This window comes from Erythranthe guttata, chromosome 6 (assembly GCF_056151865.1).
Source record: "Erythranthe guttata isolate IM_541 chromosome 6, IM_541, whole genome shotgun sequence".
NCBI classification, from domain to species: Eukaryota; Viridiplantae; Streptophyta; class Magnoliopsida; order Lamiales; family Phrymaceae; genus Erythranthe; species Erythranthe guttata.
This window is the reverse complement of record NC_142538.1, coordinates 17258039-17284996: the sequence shown is the minus strand read 5'-3', so window position 1 is coordinate 17284996 and position 26958 is coordinate 17258039. Positions and strand designations below refer to the sequence as shown.

Sequence of the window (26958 nt, the reverse complement as noted above, 5' to 3'; positions counted from 1 at the left end):
ATAAGGTTCGTCTTGGGCCCTGAAAATCTTAGGAACGGGCATGATTGCAAATATATTTAGTTGTTCGTCACAAAATAGTATATCTTAACTTAACTATAACTTAACTAATAATAACTCAAAAATAACACATTATCATCGAAGTTGTGAAACTAGGGTTCGGTTTCCTTTCGAGAATAAGGGTGTAAATGAATCAAGTCGAGCAGAACTCATAGTTGTTCGAGTTTGTTTGTTTTTTTTAATCGATTTTTCAAAGTTGTGTTTGAGTTTGGTTAAATAACTAATCAAGAAGTACTCAAACAAACTTTAATCAAGCCAATCACGAATCGAGCTCTAATAATCGAGTTTCATAGTTCAAACAAAAATACGTTTCCGAATTTGTTACAAGATCACACATCCATATTACATTTCAAAAACAAAAACAATTGCTGCAAATAATGCAAAAAAACCTATGAACTAAAGTACTAAATAACAAACATGCAAACTATACACAAAACTATAGTACAAAAACAGCCAACGCCATCGTAATCAAAAGAAACCGGCCATACATAATCAATTTTTTCCTCCTATATTTTTTTTCATCTCTTCCCGAATAAACTAATCGAATCCCCTAGTACATATCCACGTTTCGAGTTTTTCTAATAATACAAATATACATAAATTAGAATCTGTACAAAAATCGCCAGGTCAACTTACCAAGTTGTCGATTCAAAAAAAAAAAAAAAAAAAAAAACCGAGGCAGTAAATCCTCCTTTTGTAGCTCGGAAAAATTTGGCCATCTTGAAAATGATTTTGATTTTTTTTTTTTTTTTACAAACTATTACACGATTCGGGTTAACCGGCAAAAAACGAAGCAACTGTTTCTGAACCCTCGGAAAGTTGAGCTGCTTCTGCAATTCTAAGAGCCAATATTGCTTTATAAGTAGCTAAGTCGGCATTCTCCATTAGCATTTGTGCTCTTTGTCGTTTTTCAACTGCCAATGCTTCGAATCTTTCTGCAGCAGCTTTTGCTTCTTGTAATTTTTGTGCGTTGTTTTGTTGTTCCAAAGCATCTCGTTCGGCTGCTATTGCTGTAAAAACATAATTCACGATTTAAAAAATACATACAAGGGCTTTTGTATGTAAATAGCCACTATTTAATCAAGGGTAAAAGTGGAAATTCCAATAAATTCCAATTGGGTATAGCTGTAGCTACACATAAATTTCCATTAATTTACCCTTTTTGTTAATTGGGTAAATAGCACTTACACCCCTGTGGTTTGAACTTTGTGCACATGACCCCTTCTATTTTAATATATGCACATAACCCCTTGTACTTTGAAAAATTTCATCTTCCGAGTTCCGAATGAACATGATTATTTACCAAGTGGAATACCATCGGGGGTTATGTGCTTATTTTAAAAGTACAAGGATGTCATGTGCACAAATTTCTAACTACAGGGGGTCATGTGCACAAAGCTCAAACCACAGGGGGGTTAAGTGCAATTTACCCTAAAAATTAGTGGAAATTGGTATGACTAGAATGTGCAAGAGGCCGACTCTCGGAGCTTTTTTTCAGAAGATTCGACTCAAAATTAGGTCAAAAGGAAAATTTACCTTGCAAGATAGGTCGCTGTTTGCCTCTCCCACCCTGACTTGCTTGACGTTTGAACGATCTTTTCTTTCGAAAAACAGACTTTGGTATCACTTGAATTCTTCGAGGCTGGTAAAGCTGCCATTAAGAAAGAATTCATTGTTTTATATAATTTAAATCCGGGAAACAATCGAGTAGTAGCACAGAAAAAAAGCGCATTCTATCATCACTTCCGAACAGTAAATATAAAATCACACGGCTAACACGCGTGCAAGAACATGCCTTAAATAACCAGCTAATTTAGATATAACAATTCCTCTTATTTAATTGGATATTATTAACACGAACAAAGCAACATACTAATCCAGCGTTTTAAAAACCGAACCAGTTGGTCAAACCGGTCAATTAATCAAGATAACCTACGCGGAAGAAAACTTATTTACCTGGAAAATCCTTACTAAAGCCGACCGCTTCTGTTTCCGCTTCTTAACCCAATAATTACGAATCGCCTCAATAACCTCTCTCCTCTCCAAATGCATACAAAAATCGTAAGCAGCGAGCTCCTCAAAATTCTCATCGGGATTACAATGAACACCTTTCTCAAGAGCATCAATAACCAACTCAAAACACTCTGGCGAAACGGGTTCTTGCAATTCCATCCCACCGCACAACTCGTCATTAAATTCAGACAGCCACTCCTCGTCGTCAGAATCCATGTCGTAATTTGCACCCTTCTTCACCAAAGCCCTAATCAGCTCGTCGTCTTTCACAGTAATGTAATTATCAGGCCGTACGTACGGCATAAAGTTGTTATAAAAAGGCATCGACACTTCTTGCACACCTGGCACAGGGATCACACTAACCGAAGGTGACTGCATGTTTCGCTCGGAGCATTGCTTGTACAACTCCTTGAAAACGAACCAGTCTTGCTTGTTCGAAAACTCGAGTTTAAAATTACAATCGCCGCTCCAAATTACAGCATGAGAGAAGCGGTTCGAACAAGACGGTCTCATGACCTTCTCCGCTGTCAGATTGTACCGCTTCGTACCATCCTTTCCGATAACAAGAAACCATTGTTTCGAAGGGGATAGTTCTAAAGCAACAGTGGCTCCTTCTTCTCGATAACACTTGTCGGTTTCGGTTATTAATATGTTAGCAGAACACGTACTCGGATATATGTCCTGTGTCGCAGGTTTCGTCTCTTTGATGTTCGATGTTGAACTCTTCTTGTCCGAACTCTTCTTGTCTGAACTATTCTTGTCCGATTTTTTCTTGTCTGAATTTTTCTTGTCCGAACTTCGAAGTAAGCGAGTAGGCGACAAAGCGGAGAATTGGACGGCATCGTTTCTGATTCTGAAAAAATCGGAAGCTAAAGCTCCGCTAGATTTCTGGGTTCGAAAGGAAGATGGTGGTCTGCCTCTCTTACGCCGCAGCGAACTTCTCCTTTTCTTGATGTTACGACTGTTTCTTAATTGCAAACTGCGAAGAGCAGATGATTTAGGTAACCCTAGAGGCGAATGCGATGAAGACTCGATCTTCCCCCTCGAGTCATCATTACCAAATGCTAACACGTCACTGCAAGACACATCTCTTATAGGAGAATCTAGAGAATCTTGATTTTGTTCACAAGAAGGAAATAAATAAGGTTCTTCGTCCATAGCTGTCACTTCTTCATCCTCCTCGTAATCATCATCTGTTGAACGAGCCACGAGCAAGAAAGCCAAGTGTTCGGACCTAAGATACAAACTTGTTTGCATATGCACAAACACAGATGGGATTGCAGAAAAATCGACAGAGAATATCGGCACCAAAGACCTAGATCCAGAAATTATGCAAAGACCCGGTTTTTTGATACCATTGTTCCTGGCAGTAATAGCATCCTGTAACCGGGGAAAAAAACATTTTAACGATATATATAATTACAACAATATAACCAGTAAAGAACAAAGCAAGTAAACAAAATTTCGACTCTCGCCGGCAACTAGCGGCCTCACTAATCAGTTGTCCGATCAATTTAGAAAACGAGTAAACATTTACAATAAATATCAACAATATTAAAATTTTACCTGGACAAAGAGAACTCCATGCGAGGAATAAACATCGAATATCGGTTTCGACAGCATAAATGCAGACATCCGCCTCATTCCGATTCGAACCTTAGTCATGTAGCTCAGTACACAACTCAAGAAGCACGCAACCCAATAACCACACCAGTTAGAAGACTCGTTAACTACAACAACAAGCTCTCGACGCCCAAACTTGGCACAACTCTCAAAAGATTCTGTAGCTCCGAATCTTTTTCTCCACCGCTCCCTCACAAACTTCTTCCCGTACCTTTTATCTTCCGTAAGGCCGGTTTTTCCCAACTCCACCAACTTCCTCTTTCTCTTTCTTCTATATACAATCCCACACATCCTATCTCGATCTTTTACCTCAACCGCACCACCACCTTCCGGCGCACGTTCCTCGATCGTGGGGTCTACGATCATGTCCGACGAAGCGCTGTTTTCGTCTTCGCGCGGTGTGTGGTTAAGGCGATCGGAAGCGGCATCACCACCTCCTCCTCCTCCTCCATCGGGAATATCGGTCCATTTATTTTCCGCATGAGATGCTCTTGCATTTTTATTATTACTACCTTTGCTGGGTTCTGTCCATAGCCTCCTCCCCGAACGCAATACTCGTGTGCCAAACACCCTCGTGTTCCTTCTCATTCCAACTGAAGGCATGGGCTTCGGTTTGTTCTTGCGAGGCAAGGCCCCCGAATTATTTCTCCTCTTCACTTTTTTGTTCTTGGAAAAGACCTAAATTTAGTCCCGATTAGATTTTGCCGGAATATTTTCTAGTTGACTGTTTCACAACTTGGGTTCAGTCCAAAACGATGAAGGACGAACTCAGCATCCGAGTCAACTCAGGCTCCAAGAACCAGTGAGAACTCAATCAAGACAGTAACTCTGCAGACCACTAAGGCAGAACAAAAGCGCAACTTTCTTGGCTAATTCCCCCCCTTAATCCACTCTGATTCTGATACTCAGAAGCAAAACTCGTTCAACAAACCCAGTTCCAACTCGGCCCCTTAACTCGGCCAAAATCAGCCTTAAAACTCGGTCACTTCCAAGCATCCAACCAAAACCAAACTTCTTCACACCCCTCCCAAAAACAAGAAACGGTAGCAACTCAGTCGACTCGGACCCACCACAGACCCAGAATTTTTTTTTTCAACTCATTTTTTTTCCACACCAACAAAAAAAAAAAAAAGAGAGAGAGAGAGAAAACAAGTAGTACAGAAATCCTAGAAAGAACCCATCACATAGATCCAAACGACATCTCACAAAACCCCCATTCTTTTGCCCCTCTCAAGCAAAAAATCCCATCGGAACGGAACGCGATAATAAATAATAAGAAAAAAATTAAATATTTTTACCTGACACGAAACCGATTAAAGTAATCCCCTTTTTCTGCGTCAAGAAAAATAAATATCCCTCCGATTATTTCAAATCGGTTGTTTTTTCTTTTCAATTTTAATGGTGATTTGGGTAAAAAAATTGACGGCTGCGGGGGTGGTTCTAGGGTTTATGAGAGAGGCGCGAAAGAAGAGGGTGACTATTAACTGCTGCTACTACTACTAGGCCAAGAGTACTGTCGACCGTTCGATGGAAACGATGGACGGCTGAGATTTCAATGATTTTGATGACTTTGAAAAATCGGGTCCCATGACTTTTTCCGAGTTGCGGAGAGAGGGAAAAGAGGGGGGATTTTTTTTTTTTGGTTGAAATTTACGTTTTGGTCCCCTAATTATAAATAATGTAGCATTCCCACCCCCAGCCAAATTATAGGATCTTTTTCCAGACAAAAGAAAAAGAAAAAATAAATTAGAATATTCACTTTACGATGCTCGGCTCATTGTTGTTTCTTAATTATGTTATAATTTTGGGTAAATTACAACTACCCCTGAGGTATGGTTAATTTACGAAAAAATCCCTCTTGTTTGGATAATTACATCTACCCCTCAATTATGAATTTTTCTTACATCTCCACCCTTATGGCGTCAAATTCAACATAATCATCTAGATTTTGTGGAATGTGCTCTAGTTTGTACTCGTTTTGTGTAAAAATACAGTTTCTGATGCACCAGAATCTGATATATACAAGCCAAAAAATACATATTATGATCATCTTGCTTCAAAATGTAGAATTTGAATGGGATAAAACGGGTACAAAAGTGATAATATTTCATATAATCTCGAAAATTCCACTAAATTTGAACCGTAGGGATAGGCGTGTAAAAAAAATTATAGTTAATGGATGATTGTAATTACCTAAAGAAGAGGGGATTTTCATAATTTAACCATACCTCATGGGTGGTTGTAATTTACCCTTGTTTTTAAACTATATTTGGATTATAGCATTGTAGTTACTTGATTATGTAAACTTAATTTCATTAATTAATATGATTTTAAATACTTTAAATTTATTTAATTAAACTTGGGGTGAATTTTATCACAAAGGCTCTCAAATGTAATTTCATTCACAAATGAACATGCTTTTTTTTTTGATTAAATTCACTTGTTGGTTCGTTTTAAAAAGGAAGCAATAAATGGTATTTCAGTTTTAATAATTTCATTTCAACTTCAAACGTGATTTTGCCGATTTACGAGTTTGAAATTTGCAAAACTCAAAACACAAAAATTATAGTTCTTTGAGTTATATTCTCAATCCAATTCGAATCGCCAAAATGGGATATCGGATTAAAAAGATATTCATGAATCAATGAACATTGCTCACAAGTTTATAAAATTTAAAATATAACTCATTCATGCATAACTTTATGAAAACACATCAAATCTTATTAATTCAGATTAGATTAGAAAAGTCAACTCAAAGTACTACAGTTTGTACATTTTTAATTGTGTCAAAATCAGACTAATAAATTGGTCAAATCACGTTAGTAATCAAAACGATATTAATAAAATTGAAATGATATTTAACGTTTCAGTTTCGTTACTATCTCGTATTTTTTATTAGCTAAATAAAAGAAAAAAAAAAAAAACCGGCCCACCTTTTCTTTTTAGAATGACCAACCGGCCCATTTAAGAGTGTGTGTAATGGGCTTTTTTTGTAAAGTTGTTCTCTTTTGCCGCCACGCCGCTGACGTCACTAAAATTTTGAATTACGCGTCGTCGTTTCGCTTTCCCCCAAATCTCGCCTTCCCCCTTTTGCCACGTAGTATATGTAATAAGCACAGTCCCACTGTGTAAGAACAAAACAATTTGATTTCGAAGAAACAGATTAAAAATGATGGATTCAGCAGAAGAACAAGCGAAATATGAGGAAGACGATTACTCCGAAGAAGAAGGGGAATCACATAATCTGGTATTTGGCTTCAAAAGTTGTACCTTTACTACACTTTCAGATCAAATTTATCACGTGTTCTGTTTTTGAAAACAAATCTGATTTTCGCTATCAAGGGTTTTGTGTGTGTGCGTGCGCGTGTCAGTGTGTGTGCATGTGTCAGTGTGTGTGCGTGTGTCAGTGTGTGTGTGTGAATGTGTGCGTGTGTGTGTGTTTGAGTGTGTGTGTGTGTGTGTGTGTGTGTCACTGTGTGTGTGTGTGTGTGTGTGTGTGTGTGTGTGTGTGTGTGTGTGTGTGTTCATTACATGATAATTTTGCTTTTGTTTTCTCAGGAACCTTTGACCGAGGAGGAAATAGAAGAGCTAATAGCCGAACTTGTAGAAATCGAAAGCCAAGTAAAATGTCATATATATTTTTTAATCTTAATAAATAAATAAAAAATTGTTTTTTGCTTGAATCGGTTATCAATCCTAGGCGGCAGAGGCGCAAGAGGCTCTCGAAGAGGAGTCGCTTGCGAAAGTCGAGGCTGATGTTACGAAAGAGTTATCGCATTCCCTATTCGACGACCAAGTAAAAATAATTTATCAATTTATTGATTTTTCTGTTTTTCTTTATTTACGTATCGAAACTTTTCGATTGATGTGTATATATATAGTTGGAGAAGGCCGTTGCAGAAGAGATGTCGGCATTCAAGGAAGAGTGGGAAGCGGAGCTCGACGAACTCGAGACCGAGAGCGTTCGTTTGCTCGTATGTGCTTCAAGAGTTGTTTCTATTACACGATCGAATAGAAAACGGTTAATTTGTTCGTAATTGTTCGAATCGAACTAAATCGATTGGCTTCGATTTTTTGTGTGAGCAGGAACAACTTGATGGTGCTGGTATCGAACTTTCGAGTCTGTATAAGTTGATCGAAAAACAAGTACCTAACGTTTGCTGCACCGAGTCATGGAAGAAGACGACTCACTGGGTTGGAACTCAGTTGTCGCAAGACGCAAGCGACTCAGTTGCTCGGGCGGACGAGTATCTGGAAATCCATCGACCCGTGAGAAGGTTTGATTCTCTACATTTAATTGTAAAATCGTTAAATTTCTTGTTTCTGATTTTTGAATCTGGCGTTGAGCTGAGCAGAAGGCACGGTAAGATCTTGGAGGAGGGTGCGAGTGGTTTCTTGGGAAAGAAAATCGAGACGTGTGCAAGTAGCGTATCGGTAAATGAAGATACGGATTCCGATTGGGACTCGTTCAGCAAAATGTGCTGTGAAAAGTCAACTCTGCAAGATATCACATTCGGCAGCAAGCACTGGGCTTCCGTTTATCTAGCCAGCACTCCGCAGCAAGCTGCTGAACTAGGTCTAAAATTTGCAGGAGTCGACGAGGTGACGGTTATTTTATTAGCTGAGTTGACTTTTTCTTGAAGTTTCGAAAACCATCGTATGTCTTATATTAAATACTCGCCAGGTGGAGGAGATTGCTGATGTTGACGGTGCTTCGATCGATCCATTGACGGCCGATGCTATAGCAAACGAGACGGTTACGAGTCTGACTGAAGAGCAAAAGAGGAACTTCAGGAAGGTCTGACTCGGTATTCGTAAAATTTCACCACTTACGAGATTACTTTAAATTTTTATCTCTGCACTTGTTTGACAGGTTAAAGAGGAAGACGATGCAAATGATGATCTCGAGGTTCGTATTCGAACGAAACAGAGGAGATTTAGGCCGCATTGCAAAGAGGTTCGTCGTAAAACTTTCGTTTGGGATAATTCCATTTATACATCAACTAAACTATTATTGACCATGAAATTATTCAGGCGGAACTTTCCTCAAGTGTTGTGTCGGAGAAAAACCAGCTAGATATTATTAGTGTGCGTGAGTTGGGGGGAAGAAAAAAGAAAATTCGAAGAATACTCGATGATGCTGAATTAACGGAAGAAACCAAGAAAAAAATTGCAATCGAAAAGGTAAAATCCGACCCTTCAATTCTATATATTAATATCATTTTTTTTTTCATCACATCACTTTTACAGGAACGACAAGAGCGGCTTAAATCTTTAGAGGCGGAATATTCTATAGAATCTCTTACACGGAATTCCATGGTCAATAACGGGGTTTCTTTTGATGGCGCCGGAATTGAAATGCCGGGCGATACCGATTCAGGCTACGTAATAAACTTGGTGAGAGAGGAAAGTGAAGTACCTGTCAGGATTCCTCCAAGCATCTCATCAAAATTGAAACACCATCAGGTTCGAATCACGCGCGTTTTTTCTTTCCGTATCTTTTAATTATAATCGGGAACTTTCATGCGAGAAGAATCTTTATATTTTCTCTTAAATGTTCAAACTTAACGAACATTTATCTGCGTGTGTGTTTCTCGGAGTTAATTATCGTTGTTATGTTGTATAAATGTTTGTTAAGGATGTTTTGCATGTCTAGTTTTATTACTGAACTGAACGGTCTTACGTAAGATCATTGCCTAGTTTCCGATTTTGGTACAAATGCAGATTGCAGGGATTCGATTTATGTGGGAAAATATAATTCAATCGGTGAGGAAAGTGAGGTCTGGCGATAGTGGTCTCGGTTGCATTCTTGCTCATACGATGGGGTTAGGCAAAACTTTTCAGGTACCGTTTCTAAGCCAGATTTAATTATTTCCCCCCCCCCCCTTAAATTTATACGCATTCGTTTCCATAGATACACATCTTTCTTCAAATTTTCATGAATTTAAAATTATTGTTTTCGGGTTTCGGTTTATGGTTTTGGGGTTTTGGCGTTTCGGGTTTTGGATTTTCGGATTTTCGGATTTTGGATTTCGGATTTTGGGTTTTCGGGTGTTCGGGTTTTCGGGGTTTCGGGGTTTCGGGTTTTGGGGTTTCGGGTTCTTTGGTTTTTGTGTTTCGGGGTTTTGGGGTTTTGGAGTTTTTGGGTTTTTCGGTTTTCGCGTTTCGGTGTTTTTGGATTTTTGGTGTTTCGAGGTTTCGGATTTCGGGTTTTCGATTTTAATTTAAATCATTTGTGAATGCAGGTCATTGCTTTTCTGTACACTGTTATGAGAAGTATGGATCTAGGATTGAAAACTGCACTTATCGTGACGCCTGTAAGCGTACAACATAATTGGCGACACGAGTTTATGAAATGGAAACCGTCTGAGCTTAAACCACTTCCTACCTTCATGCTCGAAGATGTCCCAAGGTTCGTCTTTTTTTTTTTTTGTCTGATTAACATATTGACATGGATATGATATTGTTAGCTTTATTTCGTTTAGGGAGAAAAGAGTTGAACTACTGACAAAGTGGAGAACTAAAGGTGGAATCTTCTTAATTGGTTACACGGCATTCCGAAATTTGTCTCTTGGAAAGTATGTTAAGGATCAAGATTCCGCTAAGCAGATCAGTGACGCACTTCAGGTGATTTTTCGTAATCCGATACCGAATTCTGCACATGTTTAAAAAAGAATCAATTTTTTTTTCTTTCGTTGCCAGGCTGGACCGGATATCCTCGTTTGCGACGAGGCTCACACGATCAAGAACACCAAAGCCGACACAACCCAAGCACTGAAACAAGTCAAATGCCGGAGAAGGATTGCACTAACCGGATCGCCTCTTCAGAACAATCTAATGGAGTACTATTGCGTACGGGTTTTCGATTTTTCAAGTCTCGATGTTTTTTTCAAAATGTAGAAATGAATAAACGAGTATGTCGATTTTTGTAAACAGATGGTCGACTTTGTTAGAGAAGGATTTCTCGGAAGCAGCCACGAGTTTAGGAATCGGTAGAGGCTCTTAAAAAAGTTATTATCGTACGAAATCTTATTTACTCTTTTATTAAAATCCTTTTTTATGCCGTTTCGCAGTTTCCAAAATCCAATCGAGAATGGCCAGCACACAAATTCTACTGCAGAAGATGTAAAGATAATGAACCAAAGATCCCATATTCTGTACGAGCAGTTAAAAGGGTTCGTTCAGAGGATGGACACTAGTGTGGTTAAAAAAGATTTACCCCCGAAAACTGTATTCGTTATCGCCGTAAAGCTATGCCCTTTACAAAGGAAACTGTACAAAAGATTTCTCGACGTTCATCATTTTACGAAGGACAAGGCGGCCTCCGACGATGAAAAGATATTTAAAACTTCTTTCTTTGCTGCATACCAGACGTTAGCTCGGGTACATATTTATATATATATATATATACATACATGTTTCGTGTAATCATGCATGTTTAATGAATTTATTAAGTTCGAGTTGAATTACGTTTTGCTCTCTTCAGATATGGAACCATCCTGGAATTTTGCAACTGTCGAGAGAAAACAAAAACCGAGTTAAATACGAAGATGTAGAAGATTGTCTTGCAAACGACAGCTCGAGCGACGAGAATACCGACTGCAACGTCATCTCTGGAGGTAACTAACTATATGTAGTTGGTTAGGGTAATTACATTTACTTTTACGATCCCGGCAAAATTCGACCCGGGCTACATATTTTTCACTATATCGTTGCATGCAGAGAAGCTGGATAATCCTCACAGTAAAACCAAGGATGCGCTTCCGAACGAGGTGCGATAGCTTCGGTTATTTGTGGTTAATAATCCGTACCCTGTTTTGAATTTTTTTTTTGATTAATTCCGATGCGTGTAGGATTGGTGGAGCGATAATCTCGAGAAAAATAGTTACGAGGAGGTCGATTACAGCGGCAAGATGGTTTTGCTACTCGATATACTGAGAATGTGCTCGGATATCGGTGACAAGGCGCTCGTGTTTAGCCAGAGTTTATTAACTCTTGACCTGATTGAATTTCATCTCTCGAAATTGCCCCTCTCGACAAAGGACAAAAAATGTTGGAAAAAGGGCAAGGACTGGTACAGGTGCGTATAAATCTTTGATCGATCGATTTACGTTTTTAGAAAAGCTTCTATACTATGCTTTCTTGTTGCTTATCTAATAGGTTAGACGGAAAAACGGAAAGCTCGGAAAGGCAAAAACTTGTCGAGAGGTTCAACGAACCTCTGAATAAAAGGGTCAAATGCGTTTTGATATCGACAAGGGCTGGATCTTTGGGCATAAATCTTCCTTCGGCTAATCGAGTAATCATAGTCGATGGATCTTGGAACCCGACGTATGATCTTCAAGCTATATTTAGGGTTTGGAGGTACGGACAAACGAAGCCCGTGTTTGCATACCGATTAATGGCACACGCCACGATGGAGGAAAAAATCTATAAGCGCCAGGTATTTTATTTATCGGCAGCTCGATGATAATGAATTAGTTTTAATTGCTAGTTAAAAAAATCGAAGCTTTAATGAATATAATAACTCGACAGGTGACTAAAGAAGGCCTTTCGGCAAGGGTAGTTGATAGGCAGCAGGTACACAGAACAATGTCTAGAGAAGAAATGTTGCATTTGTTCGAATTTGGCGACGATGGAAAAAATGCTGACGTAATGCACGAGGTGCGACGAGAGCAGGTTGTGACAGAATCGAGTACTTTGAAGCAGGAACTGCCACTTCATCTTGGGATTCCTTCCGACAAATTAATGCGGGATTTGATTAGCAGGCATCATCCCAGGTATATAGGTTATTCCTGCCTTCTTCGTAACTTTTAGCTACCCTTATAAGTAACAACACGTCGATTCAGCTCTCTCTCTCTCTCTCTCTCTCTCTCTCTCTCTCTCTCTCTCTCTCTCTCTCTCTCAGTTGGATTTCAAATTACCACGAACACGAGACACTCTTGCAAGAAAACGAAGACGAAAAGCTGTCGAAAGAAGAGCAGGACTTGGCTTGGGAAGTGTACCAGAAAACCCTCAAGTGGGAGGAGGAAGTCCAACCAGTACTCACTGCAGGAAACTGCGTACAGGAACAACAGCAGAAGAAGACTTGTTCATCATCGAGGCAGCCACAAATGCTTGTCGCTAAATATCCGACCGATCAAAAGCCAGTGCTTTCCAATGTAGAACGGGCCAGGCGAAAATGCAATAATCTCTCGCATTTACTAACGTTGAGAAGTCAAGGCACAAAAACGGGATGCAGCACAGTATGTGGAGAATGCGATCAAGAAATTAGGTGGGAGGACATCAAGAAATAACTAAACGTGTTAGTTTTCGATATATTAATGCTCCTACTATTTTGTCTTTTTGCTTCAATACTCGGGTTTTTGAGCTTCGGTTTTTTTGTTTGGTTCGGCCGAGTTTGTTAAAACCAGTCGTCTTTTGGTTTGTCGGAGGCTGTAAGATTACTCCCACACAAGGATTTGGCCCCATGTAGATTTTGAGGTGGCTAATCCATTTTTGTATCTACTTAAAAACTTGTATGTAATATTAATATATATATCATCAAAACTTCTCGGTTCTCATTTTCCAAAATGAACTTTATTGTTATTATTATTATTATTATTATTATTATTATTATTATTATTATTATTATTATTATTATTATTATTATTATTATTATTATTATTATTATTATTATTATTATTATTATTATTATTATTATTATTATTATTAAATTAGACTTTGGTTCTCTTGTTGTATTTTGGGCTGAGCCCAAACGAATTTATCAAGAATTCGGCCCATTAGCCTATTTCTACTTGAGGCGGCCCAACCGAAACGAAAGGTGCACGCACTTGCACACAAAGCATGTTTGTTTGATGGAACGGACCTCTTTCGAACTTTGATTTGCACTGTTCATCGCCTTGATCATATTTGATCTTGATCGTCTATCTGAGGTACTTAAACATCTCCACCTCACCTCGATCTCAACCTTAATTCTCTTATGATCTCTCTCCCTCTCTCCTCTTTTGTCGTACCACTGCATTCAATTCACATTTTCTGCTGCTGGCGACACCTTAGTTGACCGTGACAATGGTTATACTACTATTGCAATCTCCTTTGGAGATCGTTTAACATTTCCTATCTATATATCTCAACCCGCTGAGAGAGATAAGAGAGAGAAGACAAATGCAAATTTGAATTATGTCCGTTTTTCTAGTTCTTCGTTCTTTTGTGAGTGAGTTCATAATTGGTGAGTTTGGAATTCGGGGTGAGAGTGAGTCCGAGTTTCTGAGTTTCATCAAATCTTCATATAATTAAAGCACTCAACTGTCTAAAAGAAAAATACTAAAGTAACTATAAACATTAAACACTTGTTTCTAAAATTAAAAAAAAAATGATATTCAAGTTTTCCGACTCGAGTTGAACGAACAGTTGTTGAACTTGATTTGATAACCAATCGAGTCGAGTTTGAGTCGAGTTGATGCATAGCTTATCGAACAAAAATATTTGTTCAAACATGATTTATTATGTTACAAATCGAGCTCAAGCAAGCATTTATCAGACAATCTCGGACGCAGTTAATATACGTGTATATATATATATGTGTATGAGATAGGTTTCAAATTTATTTCAATAAATTATGTATTGAATATTGCTTTGAAATAGTAATAAATTAACAAAAGAACAACCACCATTTGTTTATAGGGTTGGTGGAAAATTCGTTCGTGATTGTAAAGTAAATGAGATGCTAGAGCATATTCTTTTTCTTGGATAAATATACCATTAGTAGGCCCATGTTTCCTTTTGTTCTATGACTTCTATTGATTGAATTGACACAGGTTTGTTTCAATCAATGTTAGAAATTGTCGCTTCCTATTTTTAGAATTGATTTTTATAGTTTTTGAATATAAGATTATAAATTAGGTTTTCTTTGAAGAAATCCCTCATTACTTCTTTTAATGGAGAGAGGCCTAGATTATTTATCTCCATTTGAGAAAATCTCATATCCATTTCCAGCTATTATCATTTCTCCAGTTTTGTCCCCACCAGCCATATCATCACTGCATCACGCGCTGATCATCAGCGAATTTGTCTTTTTTTCTTCTGTATCAGTTTTATTAATCGACTATGAAGCATAGTCGATTAAGGAAATTTTTTTAATTTTTTTAAACTTTTCTTTTAAACTTTTTTTTTTTGTTTTTTAATTTTTTTTTTCTATATCAGTATATTAATCGATTATTTGTTTTTTAATTTTTTTTTCTATATTAGTATATTAATCGATTATGATAAAGCATAGTCGATATAGAGTCTGCTACTAAAAATAACAAATCAAAACTACAAAAAATGCAAAATCAACTAGATTTTACAAAAACAAAAAATATAAAAACATTATAATTGATTTATAGTTCTCAATAAAAAAATGATTTATACAATTGGAATCAATAAACAAAAAATAAAATAAAAAAATTAAAAAATTGGAGTCGATCAACCTTAATCAACTACCAAAGCATAGTCGATTAAGAATCTGCTAATATAAATAACAAATCACAACTGCAAAAAAATGCAAAATCAACTACATTTTACAAAAACAAAAAATATACCAACATTATAATTGATTTATACAATTGGAATCAATAAACAAAAAAACCAAGAAAAAGTAAAAAACTGGAGTTGATCAACCTTAATCGACTACCAGAGCATAGTCGATTAGCTTAATCGACTATTGAACATGTACATAGTCGATTAAAATTCCAACCTGCCCGAATTTCTCCACACCCGCCGTCATCCGCCTGATCCACCAAAAAACCATAAATATGTCTCCCCATCGTCACCACACCAGACTATTCAACAAATCCATAAAAAGAATAAAGTAAATAATTCATAAAAAAAAAACACAAATTAACTAGGATTTCAATGTCAAAAAAAAAAAAAAAACAAAAACGATTCAAGGTATTGACAACCCACTACTTCAACGACGACGAGCGCCAGTCATCAACTTCAACATAGTCGGTGGAAACCACCATCACCAACTACAGATCCGTCACCACCCTTCACGCAGCGGCGACAAACACTCTTCCACCACCACCATCGTCGGTCGACGTCTTGCTTTTCATCGAATTTCAGTCGAGAAGAGAAGAGAGAAGAGAGAACATGAGAACATGAGAAAAGGAGAAGAAAGAACCACAAATAAAATAAGTTAGGGTTTTGAAACGCAAAAATGAAATTTAATAATAATAAGAGTAGTTTGAGAATTATATATTAAAATAGCATTTAGGTGTGATTTTAGCTAAGGGAATTTTATCTAATTTATATATATATATATATATATGTTAAATTAATAGAGTCACCTATTAAAATCTTGACAACATGTTGACCGAGTAATTGGTCAACTCATTTAGTCGTCTGAATAAGACAATTTCAAACTCGATTTTGATAATGATTCCATTCGAAATTGAGAATATATCAAACTTAAACGCACAGTAGAAAAATAGTTTTTTACTACGATTAACCGTAGTAAAATATATCAAATTTGTAGTAAAAATGTTTTTGCTACGCGTTTGCTATAAATTAGTATCGTAGCAAATACGGGCATGACAAAAACTTTATTACGGTAAATGGCCGTACCAAATATATTTTCGCTTCGATAAATCCTAGTATTTACTACGACTTCAAAATTGTTCCGTAATAAAAAATACATTTTATTACATCTTTTTACCATAGTAAAAAGAATTATGGTAAAAAACAAATTTTCTACTAATAAAGTTTTAATTAACTCTTGAGTTAGACTTTCCAAATTATTTTGAATCATCTTCATTGAAAATTGGATGCCTAAGATATGAACACAATACTCAGTTTTATCCAAATGTTAAAAGGTCAACTAAGTAGGTTGAATAATTTGTTTTAGTTGACTTATGCATAATCAACTAATTTTCTTTTTTACAATAAATTAGGTCAAGTATATATTGTCTTAAGCATCCCTTTTAATGATGTCAATTTTACATATTGAAAAAGGTGTTTTTCTGTAATTATTCAAACAAGATAATATTTTTTTCGTAATTTAACTTTATCTTAGGGGTCAGCCTAATTTAATCCATATATACTATGACTGTGTTTGGTTTTGTATAAATAAAACAATAACAAAGAAAATGCACACAATTGATGCATGTATGCATGCATGCATGCATTTTTTACCATATATTTGCAACATCTAATAGACCTAATTAAACACCAATCAAGCTTAAATTTTTTCATGCTACAATCAAACAAGAAAATGGCTTAACCTAATTAACTTAATTCCATTAATTAGAAAAATTAAGTAGTGCAAATTATGTTTAATTAAGCTGAATTAGCCTTACTACTAATCGTCTTCTTCCTTCTGCGGCAGCCACTCTTCTTATTATTACTGCTCGGATTCTTTCCCGCCCCGCAAACTATCGTAAACTCAATCCCATACGCATTTCCGAAGCAAGAAAATCGCCCCTCGTCGGAGCTCCTCCTCGAGCGCCGCCTCCCGCCTCCGTCCCGCAACAACTCCGACTCATCTCCTCCGCCTTCCGCCATAGCCCTTCTCCACATCTCCTTGCTCGTCGCGACCGATTTGTACCCTTTCGCTTTAGCCTCTTCAACCGTGAGCTCCTCAAGAATCGAGCTGCCGGTTTCTTGATCCGCCTCCGCGGCGGCCTTCTTCGTATTCGTCGTGTTTGAGATCGATAGCGGCTTCTTGGCCAGCTCCGCCGCGACGACGGAGGCCGACGGGCCTACGTCGGAGCACAAATCCGATCCGTTGCATGCCGATCCGGGTTTATCGGGGAACGACGAATCGTCGGCGGCCTCGCAGCCGGCGCTCAAAGACCGCCAGAGGACGATATTCAGGTCGGTTACGTCGTCGTTTTGCTTCCGTTCGTCGGAATGATTCTCCGACGAAAGCGGCATGCTTCTCATGGCGGCGGTGTCGGAGAGGGCTACGCCCATGTTGAGGATGCCCTGCGGGCTGCCGGAGGGGCGGCGGATCTGGAGCGCGACGAAACGGGTATTCTTATTGCGGGTTCGGGTCAGGGGCGTGATCAGATCGGAGACCCGGACCCGAACCATTCCGACGATGACGTCACGGAACCAGGAGACGGTGTAGATTTCGACGGTGACGGTGGCGTCGTTGTTCTCCGGCGGGTTGTCGAGGGAGAAGACGCACTTGTCGTTCCATTTAGGGTTTCTCTGGCCGTGGTTATCGGTTCGGGTCGTGTGCTTTTTGTTGGGTCGGATCCATACGACGCCGTACGTGTGCATTGACTTTGAGACCGGAGCCAAGTCTTGGGCTGATATTAGGCTGATTTCCAGGAGTTGGGAGGCGGCGGTGGACGGCGGCGGCGGCGGTGGAGCTTCGGAGGAGATGCAGGAGGATTCCGGTGTCGGATCCATCCTCCGTCCGCGGCTGGGAATGCACGAAGAGGAGGAGGAGGTGGCGGATGTGGCGGCGGCGATGGGCGGAGAGGAAGAGGGTGGTTGTTTTTGTGAAGATGCATGGTTGCAAATTACTCGGAGGGCAAGTTTTTGTCGTTTTCTGATGTACGCATATTTCCCGTAATAAATGGGGACATGACTTTTTAACAGATAGGGATAAAAATGGAATAAATTATCCAAAATACCTTTTCTAATATCGACTCAATTATTCCACACTATAATTATAATGAAAATAAACTAAAATTAAATGATGAAAATTTCACGGTATAATTCAATTAAGGGTTATAATTGTGACTTCTTTTGTGCTAACCGTTTAAGTATCTGAAATGTTAAACATCGTTTCAATTTTACTATTACAAATTAAATTTGAGTTAGAAGTTGATTTTGACTCCTTTCTAGTTTAATTTCGACAAATTTCGAAACACGAAAACTATAGTCGTCTTTTGAGCTAACTTTTTAATTCAACTTGAATTAGGTGATGAAGTTATTCATGAATAAATTACATTTTGGATTTTAGATAACTCAAAACATTTAAGTTTGTGAGCAATGTTCAGTGATTCATGCATATCTTTGTTATCCGAACACCAATCGTGGTGATTTAAGTTGTAGTAGAAAACTAACTCGAAAAACTATAAATTCCGTGCTTTGAGTTTTTCCAATTTCAAATCAAAAAATATGATCGAAATTATTATTGAAGTCGAACCGGTATTATTAAAAGTGAGACAACATTTATGAGATCAATGTTTTAGTAAATGATGCGGAAAAGGTATAGTGACATACAAACTATATATTTTTTCTTCGGTAGTTAAGTTTATTTGATAACTGGATATTAGAAATATCTGAATAATACTATTTCTCCACTATAATCTCATGAATATTATTGAACATATATAAATTAAATATTAATTTGAAATAGGGAATATAGAACTCATATTGCAATCAAAGGCACTCAAGGATCAATGTATGTACCCCTAAAATACAAGTCAACAAGTTCGATTGTCCCGCAATCGATGAATGATCTAGTAGTTGAAAGAAATGAATTTTGTGTTATTTGATCCAAATTCTAATCTCTTTATCAACGAATGTTCGCTAAATGGAACTTCTTGCACATGTTTAACTTAGTGTGATTTATGTCTCTTGTATGATTTATCATCTATTATACGAGAGTATGAATGTACCTAATACATCTATATGAATGTCTCAAAATACATCTATATGAATGTCTGTGTGTTCCTTCATTTAAAAAAAATAAAAAATAAAAATGTCAACATATTTGACCAACTTTCAAATAAAACATACCAATAATGATGCTTTTAATTATCCATATACATATAAAAGAAATAAATTATGCTCTTTAATCTTCAAAAAAAAAAAAAAAAAAATTATGCTCTTAAATCTTTTTTCTCAAAAAAACAAAAACAAAAAGAATATATATATATATATATATATATATATATATATATATATATATATATATATATATATATATATATATATATATATATATTGTTTTTTTAATTAATCTTAGATTCATCACCCACAGCCAAGTTTCACTACAAGACAAAACAAGTAAAAAGTTACCCACACGCGAGCCCAAACCAATCAATCATTCAATTTCAAGAACCAGTGGAAAGAAAAAACACAGTCCACACACACACACACAAATAGCCATTTTCTTGATTTAGTAAGTCGCTAATTCACCACTGGAGAAGAATATTTCTTACAAACTCCCAACTCCCATTATCCTAAATTTCATCGCTTATTGTCAGATTCCCCCTTTTCTTTTTTTCTCTCACCTCAAAGGTTTTATCTCTCATCTTTCTTGAATTTCTGCTGTTTAATTTTCTGCAATTTTTTTTTCTTTTTTTCGCTTAATTAAATGTGAAAATGTATTGGGTTTTGTTAACTTTGTTAGCTCGTTGCATAAAGCTTTGTTCTTTGTCTCTTGTTTATGCTTTGTTCTGTGCTGTAATTACTGAGTCTTGAAATTATTTGGTTTGTCAACTCAGATCTTGCTGTGTTAATTTTGCCTGTAATGAAATTGAGTTGTTGTGTTGAACTTTGTCTGAAGAATTTGATACTGTAGTGAAAGTTCTAGAGCAAATGAACCAATGTGAGATTTTTTTTCGGTTATCGGGTGGTATAAATATTAAACGATTCGCTTACGAAAATCGGGTTCTTATAGATATATGGTTTAGCTGAAGTTCGAATTGATTAAATTCTTCGTTACACGAAACGAGAAACTATTTAACTAGATTTCCGTTTTTAGTCCGTTTTTTCTGTTAGGTTTTAGAAGTTTAAGAATTGAGAACTTTGCGAATTGAATTACGGTTGATGCTAATGAACAATCCTGTTTTTTTTTTTCTGAATGTAGAAAATCATTTATCGGACGACGTATTATTTTAACTTAATTGTGCAGTTTCAGCAAAACGATCGGAACGTGTTTTTACATCGATCGTGCGTATTCGATTGAAGCGAAACAGTATATACCTTGACCTCACTTCGACTTGCTGTTAACATATTTTTAATCCAACGTTTCTTTTTTCAGATACGATCTTTCGGTTTTGTCGTCCGTATATGGAAAAAACGAAAACATGGCCCCCGCTTTGTTTAGGAAGAAATCCAGCGAAACGCAATCGAACGACGGCCGAGATTCACCTCGTCCTAATTTCGTACAAGAACTGACAACTAGTCTAATTTCCTCAGCTTGTCCTAATACACTGTCGTCGAACGAAAAACTTCCATGGAATAGAGATGAAATCGAGAATTTTCTTGAAATTCAAACCGGCCCGAGTAGTCGAGACGTGACGTGTACAGGTATAGTGGCATCGGGAAACCGTACTAACAGAAATGATTGGAGGGAGTGGGCCCATCAGTTAACCACGGTTGATGATTCACTCGACTCTAGTTTGAGTGATCTCCTTATCGACGTCAATGTTCCGGATCTTGATGCCAAGGTTATAATTTTTTTCCTCGATTTTTGTAACGACGCTAAAGTTTTTATTAATAAAAATTTTAATTTAATGTTGTATTTACAGATGTTGGAATTTCACGGTCCCGTTTCGACGGGGCAAAGCTGTGGTGCTATGGTTAGCACTTCTAATTGTTCGTCGCCTTCGACTAAAGCAAGAATGCGTTGGACACCAGAACTTCATGAGCTCTTTATGGATGCCGTGAATAAACTCGGTGGCGCTGAAAGTAAATTATTTTAATTTTTTTTTTTACTCGTTATTGTTGTTAATTTGTTTGGAAAAAAATCCGGGAAATATTGAAAACTTTACGAACGATTAACTTATGCAGGAGCTACGCCGAAAGGTGCACTCAAGCTCATGAATGTCGAAGGATTAACTATATATCATGTGAAGAGCCATTTGCAGGTAATTTACAAGTGTCCTTTTCTTGCAAATAATAGGGTAAATTACGGCCACCCCTTGAAGTAAGGTTAAATTACGAAAAACCCCTCACCTATGAATCTTCTTACACGTCCATCCTTGCGGTGTTAAATTTAGTGTAATATTCTCCAGTTTGTTTTCATTTTACCCCATTCGAGCTGCACATTTTGAAACAAGATGATCATAAGATGTGTCTCTTGACTTGTAAATACCCGATTGTGGTGCAATCAGAAACTGCATTTTGCACAAAACGAGTACAAACTAGAGAACATGCCCCGGAATCTAGAAGATTCTGTTGAATTTGACACCATAAGGGTGGACGTGTAAGAAGATTCATGGGTGGTTGTAGTTACCCATACAAGAGGGTTTTTTTTGTAATTTGACCTTACTTCAGGAGTGGTCGTAATTTACCCTATTATGGTTTTTTTTTTTTTTTTTTTTTTCGATTATAAAAAAGTATACTCACTATTTTCCTTTTAATTTTTTTCAGAAATATAGAACTGCGAGATATAAACCCGAGTCATCAGAAGGTAGAAATTGCTTTTAATTCGACATTTACGCCGTTGCAGAGTCTCGTGTTTGCTTCGTATTATGTAACATTTGTTTTTTTTAGGAGCATCAGAAAGAAAGTCGAAAAATATTGCTGAGATGACATCCCTCGACTTGAAGACGTAAGCATCATATTAAGTTATTAGCCTTCATTTCTATGTTTTCGATGAAATAAGTTTCGTTCGGAAATTGAATATCGAAAATCTCGATTTAATAAATTTATCGGTGGCAGTACGATGGGGATAACCGAAGCACTCAGAGTACAGATGGAAGTTCAGAAGCAACTCCATGAACAACTTGAGGTATGTAATTAGTGCTTAATATGTTCTTATGCCTTAATTTTCGCCTTTTCGGGGAAAATTTCGACAAACCTTAAAAAAAAGGATAAATTACGAAAACCCCCATTAACTTAGTCTAAATTATGAAAAACACCCCCAGCTATCCGTAATTACTAAAACCCACTGACGTTTGTTCCAATATCACACCAACCCCCGTGCGATGTGTTTTTTCATGTAATACTTTTTTACTACAGAGAATATTCCCAAAAAAATGTCAATTATACCCTTGCAGACGTGACATTATTTTAATGCTACTTTTGACTTTTGAGAGATAAAAAATATCGGAATCTTTATTCTTGTTATAATGACCCATTCACAACTTTTTAGTTCTCTTAATTTATATATTTCCTTTAATTGATACAAAAATTAAAAAATACCCCTTTGAGAGTAATTTTTACCATTTAAAAAGTAGGATAAAACAAATTCTACGTCTGCAGGGGTATAATTGACATTTTTTGGGAAATATTACCTGGACTCAAAAAGATTCCGTGAAAAAATCATACCGTAAAGGGATCGGTGTAAGACGGATAGATGGGGTGTTTTTCGTAATTTGGCCTAAGTTCAGGGGTTTTTTTCCGTAATTTACTCTTAAAAAATAACGCAATTTTATATTTTTCCTACATACTACGCAATTTTAGATATCTACGATTTTTTCGAGTAGTATAGTATTTTCGGCCCTAATCGAGTATTAAGATAAAATCTTGACTTCCTAATTTTTTTTCTTATAACATGTGTAATAAACTAATCATTTATTTTCATCAGATTCAAAGAAATCTACAGGTGAGAATAGAAGAACAAGCGAAACACCTTCAAATGATGTTCGACAAGCAGAGGAAAATGGAGGAAGATAAATCCAAAGCCACGTCATCGAATTTGGACACCATCGAATATCAGGTGCCAGATGGCAACGTCAAAGCGGAATCGTGTGGTCAGGATCGCGCCAGCTCACCGGAAATAATTGCTACCGGAAACTGCATTTTAGCGGACGAAAACTCGAACGAGAAAGAAATATCGTCGAAAAGGGAAATGCCAGAGGTGGAGGAATCGGGCGGTGGTGAATGTAGTCCTCCGCCGCCACTAAAACGGGCCAAAGTCGATGAAATTAACGGTGAAACGGGCCGATAAATTAGAGTTAGGGGTGATGAATTGAGTTTTCATATTTAACATGGATTAATTTCAAGAATTAGAGTTTTATTTCTCTCTCTTTTTTTTAATCCATTTGATGTGTTGAATGATTGTTCATGCAGAATTGGATAAGGAAAAAGGGTTCACTCATTGCTTGTTCATACATAATTGGATAAGAAATTTAAATGTACGAATTGCATGTAAACCCAAGGAGGAAGATTTATTTGCATTTCTATCTAGATTAAAATTAGTCCTTAAAAAAAACCCATCGCTCCAATATACCTCTTACTATATATTTTTCATCAATTTCATTCATAGTGTCCCAACTTGATAAATATTGCACATTGACCTCATATTTTAACAAATATATCACATTAACCTCAATTTTCACAATTTTTTGAATTTTTTTGTTTATGAACTTTTTTTTTTCCGGCCACTGAACAGGGTTGACCGCTGGTCTTCCACATTGCCTTTTTTTGTTTTTGTAAACAACCAACACAATAAAATTACAGTATGAGATAATAATTTGCAGGTTGAGACTGTAATATTAATATTAACACAATAATATTATTGGTTGTGACAATATTATTAATATTAATACCATAATATTACAAAAAATAGTTCAAAACAAATGTTTTAAAAAAAAAGTCAACAGCGGCTAACTGACAGTGACGGTCAAAACTGGGGTGAAAATTGATTAATTGGTGAAATTTGATATAAATTAGAATTTAAATTATGAAATTGAAGTTGAATTGGAGTTTCAAGCAGTTAGAGAGTAATTTTGGAATATATAAAGAATTTTCTTTATTAACAAATAAGTTTGAATGTGGTAAATATATTTACAAAGATAAAAGAATAGGACAAGAGTCAATGATTGAAATTTATGTGCACTTATTATTGGCTTTTCTGCAATTCTCCCAATCTGAATTTCCACGTAACATTAAAAAAAAAAAAAAAATTAGTTTTAGATTGCATTTAGATCTGGCGAGCTTGGCAAAATAATTTTAAATAATTCAATGAAAATATATATTTAATATTATTTTTCCAAATCCATCGTAATGTTAAAAAATATCCAAAACAAGAGTCAATGATTGAAATTTATGAGAGAATGAACTAATCCAAGATTTTATTATTCATCAAAATTATCAACTGAGTTATATCCATGTATAAGTGATTGTCTAGTTTTAGTATGATCTAATTATACATAATTGATAATTATTGAAAATTCAATTATAACATTCCCAATTGTTTGAAAGAATTAAGTAAAACAACGACCAAATCTTGATTTAGATCGACCAATAAATCTCATTGTATTTGTCAACCCCTAATATATATTAGGGTAAATTACACCCACATACCTGAGGTATGCTTAAATAACTTTAAGGTCCCTGTAGTTTCGATAATTATACTCACCCCCTTGAAATGTAGTTATAAAATCTAACGGGATAATGTATTGGATACGTTATTACGATAGAGTTCTAACGGACTATTGGTTTCAGGAACTGGTGGAGATAACAAAGAGTTATGGGTGATTTAAGAGTTATTGGGGAGTCATGTCACCCCATAACTCCCCATAACTCAATGTTATATCCACCACTAGCTAAAAGTAATAGTCCATTAGAACCCTATCGAAATAATGTATCCAATGCATTATCCCGTTAGAGTTTTGATATGCCTAATTGGGTCAACCCAATGGGCCTACAATTTCTTTACCTACTGGGCTACGAGCCCAATATCGAAGACCAATATCACCGAGGCCCAAACACCTTCAAGTAAGGCTTGGGCCCAACAAAGCAAACCCAACCCGATAAACGGCATATAAATAGAGGTTTTACTCATTTTATTAAGGTAGGTCCTATTAATTGAGCAAGACTACAATACGTATTCTCTGGACTAATTTCTATGATCAGCACGTCTGACTTGAGCGTCGGAGGGGTTTCCGCCGGATCAACCCCCGGCTTAGTTCATGTGTTCTATGATCGCAGGTACCTCAGGATCATCAAGTTGTCAAGCTACTGATCTGCTTTGCTCTCCCAGTTCATTTTCTACACCACCCTAGGTGAGCTATATTTTAGCATCATCATTTTGGCGCCGTCTGTGGGAACGATGCAAACCAGATCACGTAGCCAACAAGATCCTCCTGAGGCGTCTGCTCGGAGAGAAAGTGACACAGCTAACGACCTCCCACCTCGTGGAGGCTCTGGCTTGCCACCTCCTCCACATCCCATGGATCCGCCTCGCGAGGTTCAGGTGATCCCCCTCGGGACCCACCACTCGCCGATCCACCACTCCCTGCTCATCGAATGGTTCAAATAATCGAGGATGCGCTTCAACGCATGATAGCAGAAGCTTCAACTCGCGCTGCCACAGTGGCCGTGACTCAATATATCGCCACGATGGGAGCAAATGCTCCCAACGCGATACCAGCACCTGCTCCACATGTGGAGCCACCTATGGCACCACCGCCATCGACTCCCTGAGGGCTTACATAGCCACCTATGGCACCACCACCATCGACTCCCTGGGGGCTTACATAGCCACCCATGCCACCACCGCCATCGACTCCCTGGGGGCTTACATCGCCCCCAAAATATTTCGTTCGCCAAGGGTTATCGACTCCCCGGGGGCTTACATCGCCCCCAAAATATTTCGTTCGCCAAGGGTTATCGACTCCCTGGGGGCTTACATCTGCTCCAAAAATATTTCGTTCGCCAAGGGTTATCGACTCCCTGGGGGTTCACATCACCCCCAAAACATTTCATTCGTCATAGCAGGAGCCAACGCTTCTCCTCGTGAGGCCCCACTGGGTCCCCAACATGATCAATTTCTACTTACTTCTCGAACGGTTCAGATAACCGAAGAAGACCTTCAGCGTATGATCACGGAAGATTCAACTCGTGCTGCCACTGAATCAGTGGCACCATATATCGCCAAGGTGGGGCATCTCACCCCAGTGGTTCGTGATCGCCTCATCCTAAATGGGGGGCTATCCCATCCTAAAGTTGGGCATCTCATCTCAAGGGTGGTACATCCACTGACCTTTCATCCCCAAGGGGGTGCACATCCCATCTCAAGGAACGAGGATAATCTCCCTACTCAAAAAATAGAACATCCCCAAGGGGGTGCACATCCCATCTCAAGGAACGAGGATAATCTCCCCACTCAAAAAATAGAACATCCCCAAGGGGGTGCACATCCCATCTCAAGGAACGAAGATAATCTCCATACTCAAAAAATAGAACATCCCCAAGGGGGTGCACATCCCATCTCAAGGAACGAGGATAATCTCCCTACTCAAAAAATAGAACATCCCCAAGGGGGCGCACATCCCATCTCAAGGAACGAGGATAATCTCCCTGCTTAAAAAATAGAACATCCCCAAGAGGGGTGCACATCCCATCTCAAGGAACGAGGATTATCTC

The 26958-nt window shown here is 37.6% G+C and overlaps 4 protein-coding genes across 5 annotated transcripts; 2 read left to right on the top strand and 2 right to left on the bottom strand.

Annotated features, from left to right (window-relative positions):
* Nucleotides 1–302: 302 nt before the first annotated feature.
* Nucleotides 303–5238, bottom strand: LOC105955652 (Enhancer of polycomb-like transcription factor protein). Its single transcript, XM_088820028.1, has 5 exons — nucleotides 4992–5238; nucleotides 3637–4717; nucleotides 2014–3450; nucleotides 1594–1708; nucleotides 303–1067 (listed from the first exon to the last, which is right to left on the bottom strand). Exons 2-5 carry the CDS (start codon nucleotides 4294–4296, stop codon nucleotides 832–834), a joined length of 2448 nt encoding a protein of 815 aa, XP_088676154.1. The 5' UTR covers nucleotides 4297–4717; nucleotides 4992–5238; the 3' UTR covers nucleotides 303–831.
* A 1558-nt stretch (nucleotides 5239–6796) lies between these two features.
* On the top strand, nucleotides 6797–13150 carry LOC105955359 (protein CHROMATIN REMODELING 20). The gene is made up of 22 exons (XM_088820026.1): nucleotides 6797–6940; nucleotides 7252–7314; nucleotides 7394–7489; nucleotides 7575–7667; nucleotides 7780–7970; nucleotides 8049–8295; nucleotides 8378–8491; nucleotides 8567–8650; nucleotides 8728–8877; nucleotides 8944–9159; nucleotides 9418–9537; nucleotides 9939–10105; nucleotides 10179–10320; nucleotides 10396–10545; nucleotides 10630–10685; nucleotides 10767–11076; nucleotides 11180–11312; nucleotides 11416–11465; nucleotides 11547–11773; nucleotides 11854–12136; nucleotides 12229–12473; nucleotides 12602–13150. The coding sequence occupies exons 1-22, from the start codon at nucleotides 6863–6865 to the stop codon at nucleotides 12987–12989; spliced, it is 3603 nt and encodes a 1200-aa protein (XP_088676152.1). The 5' UTR covers nucleotides 6797–6862; the 3' UTR covers nucleotides 12990–13150.
* A 3659-nt stretch (nucleotides 13151–16809) lies between these two features.
* LOC105955360 (hypothetical protein) lies at nucleotides 16810–18274 on the bottom strand. The gene has a single exon (XM_012979076.2). The coding sequence runs from the start codon at nucleotides 18088–18090 to the stop codon at nucleotides 17011–17013; it is 1080 nt and encodes a 359-aa protein (XP_012834530.2). The 5' UTR covers nucleotides 18091–18274; the 3' UTR covers nucleotides 16810–17010.
* A 1453-nt stretch (nucleotides 18275–19727) lies between these two features.
* Nucleotides 19728–23686, top strand: LOC105955653 (protein PHOSPHATE STARVATION RESPONSE 1). Of its 2 annotated transcripts, none has more exons than XM_012979421.2 (8): nucleotides 19728–19935; nucleotides 20681–21089; nucleotides 21171–21330; nucleotides 21433–21509; nucleotides 22015–22054; nucleotides 22138–22195; nucleotides 22306–22375; nucleotides 23174–23686. In XM_012979421.2, exons 2-8 carry the CDS (start codon nucleotides 20727–20729, stop codon nucleotides 23534–23536), a joined length of 1131 nt encoding a protein of 376 aa, XP_012834875.2. In that variant the 5' UTR covers nucleotides 19728–19935; nucleotides 20681–20726; the 3' UTR covers nucleotides 23537–23686. The 2 variants fall into 2 exon arrangements, with proteins under 2 accessions (XP_012834875.2, XP_088676151.1); XM_088820025.1 differs by having other exon boundaries at nucleotides 19780–19935; nucleotides 22147–22195.
* The last annotated feature ends 3272 nt before the right edge of the window (nucleotides 23687–26958 follow it).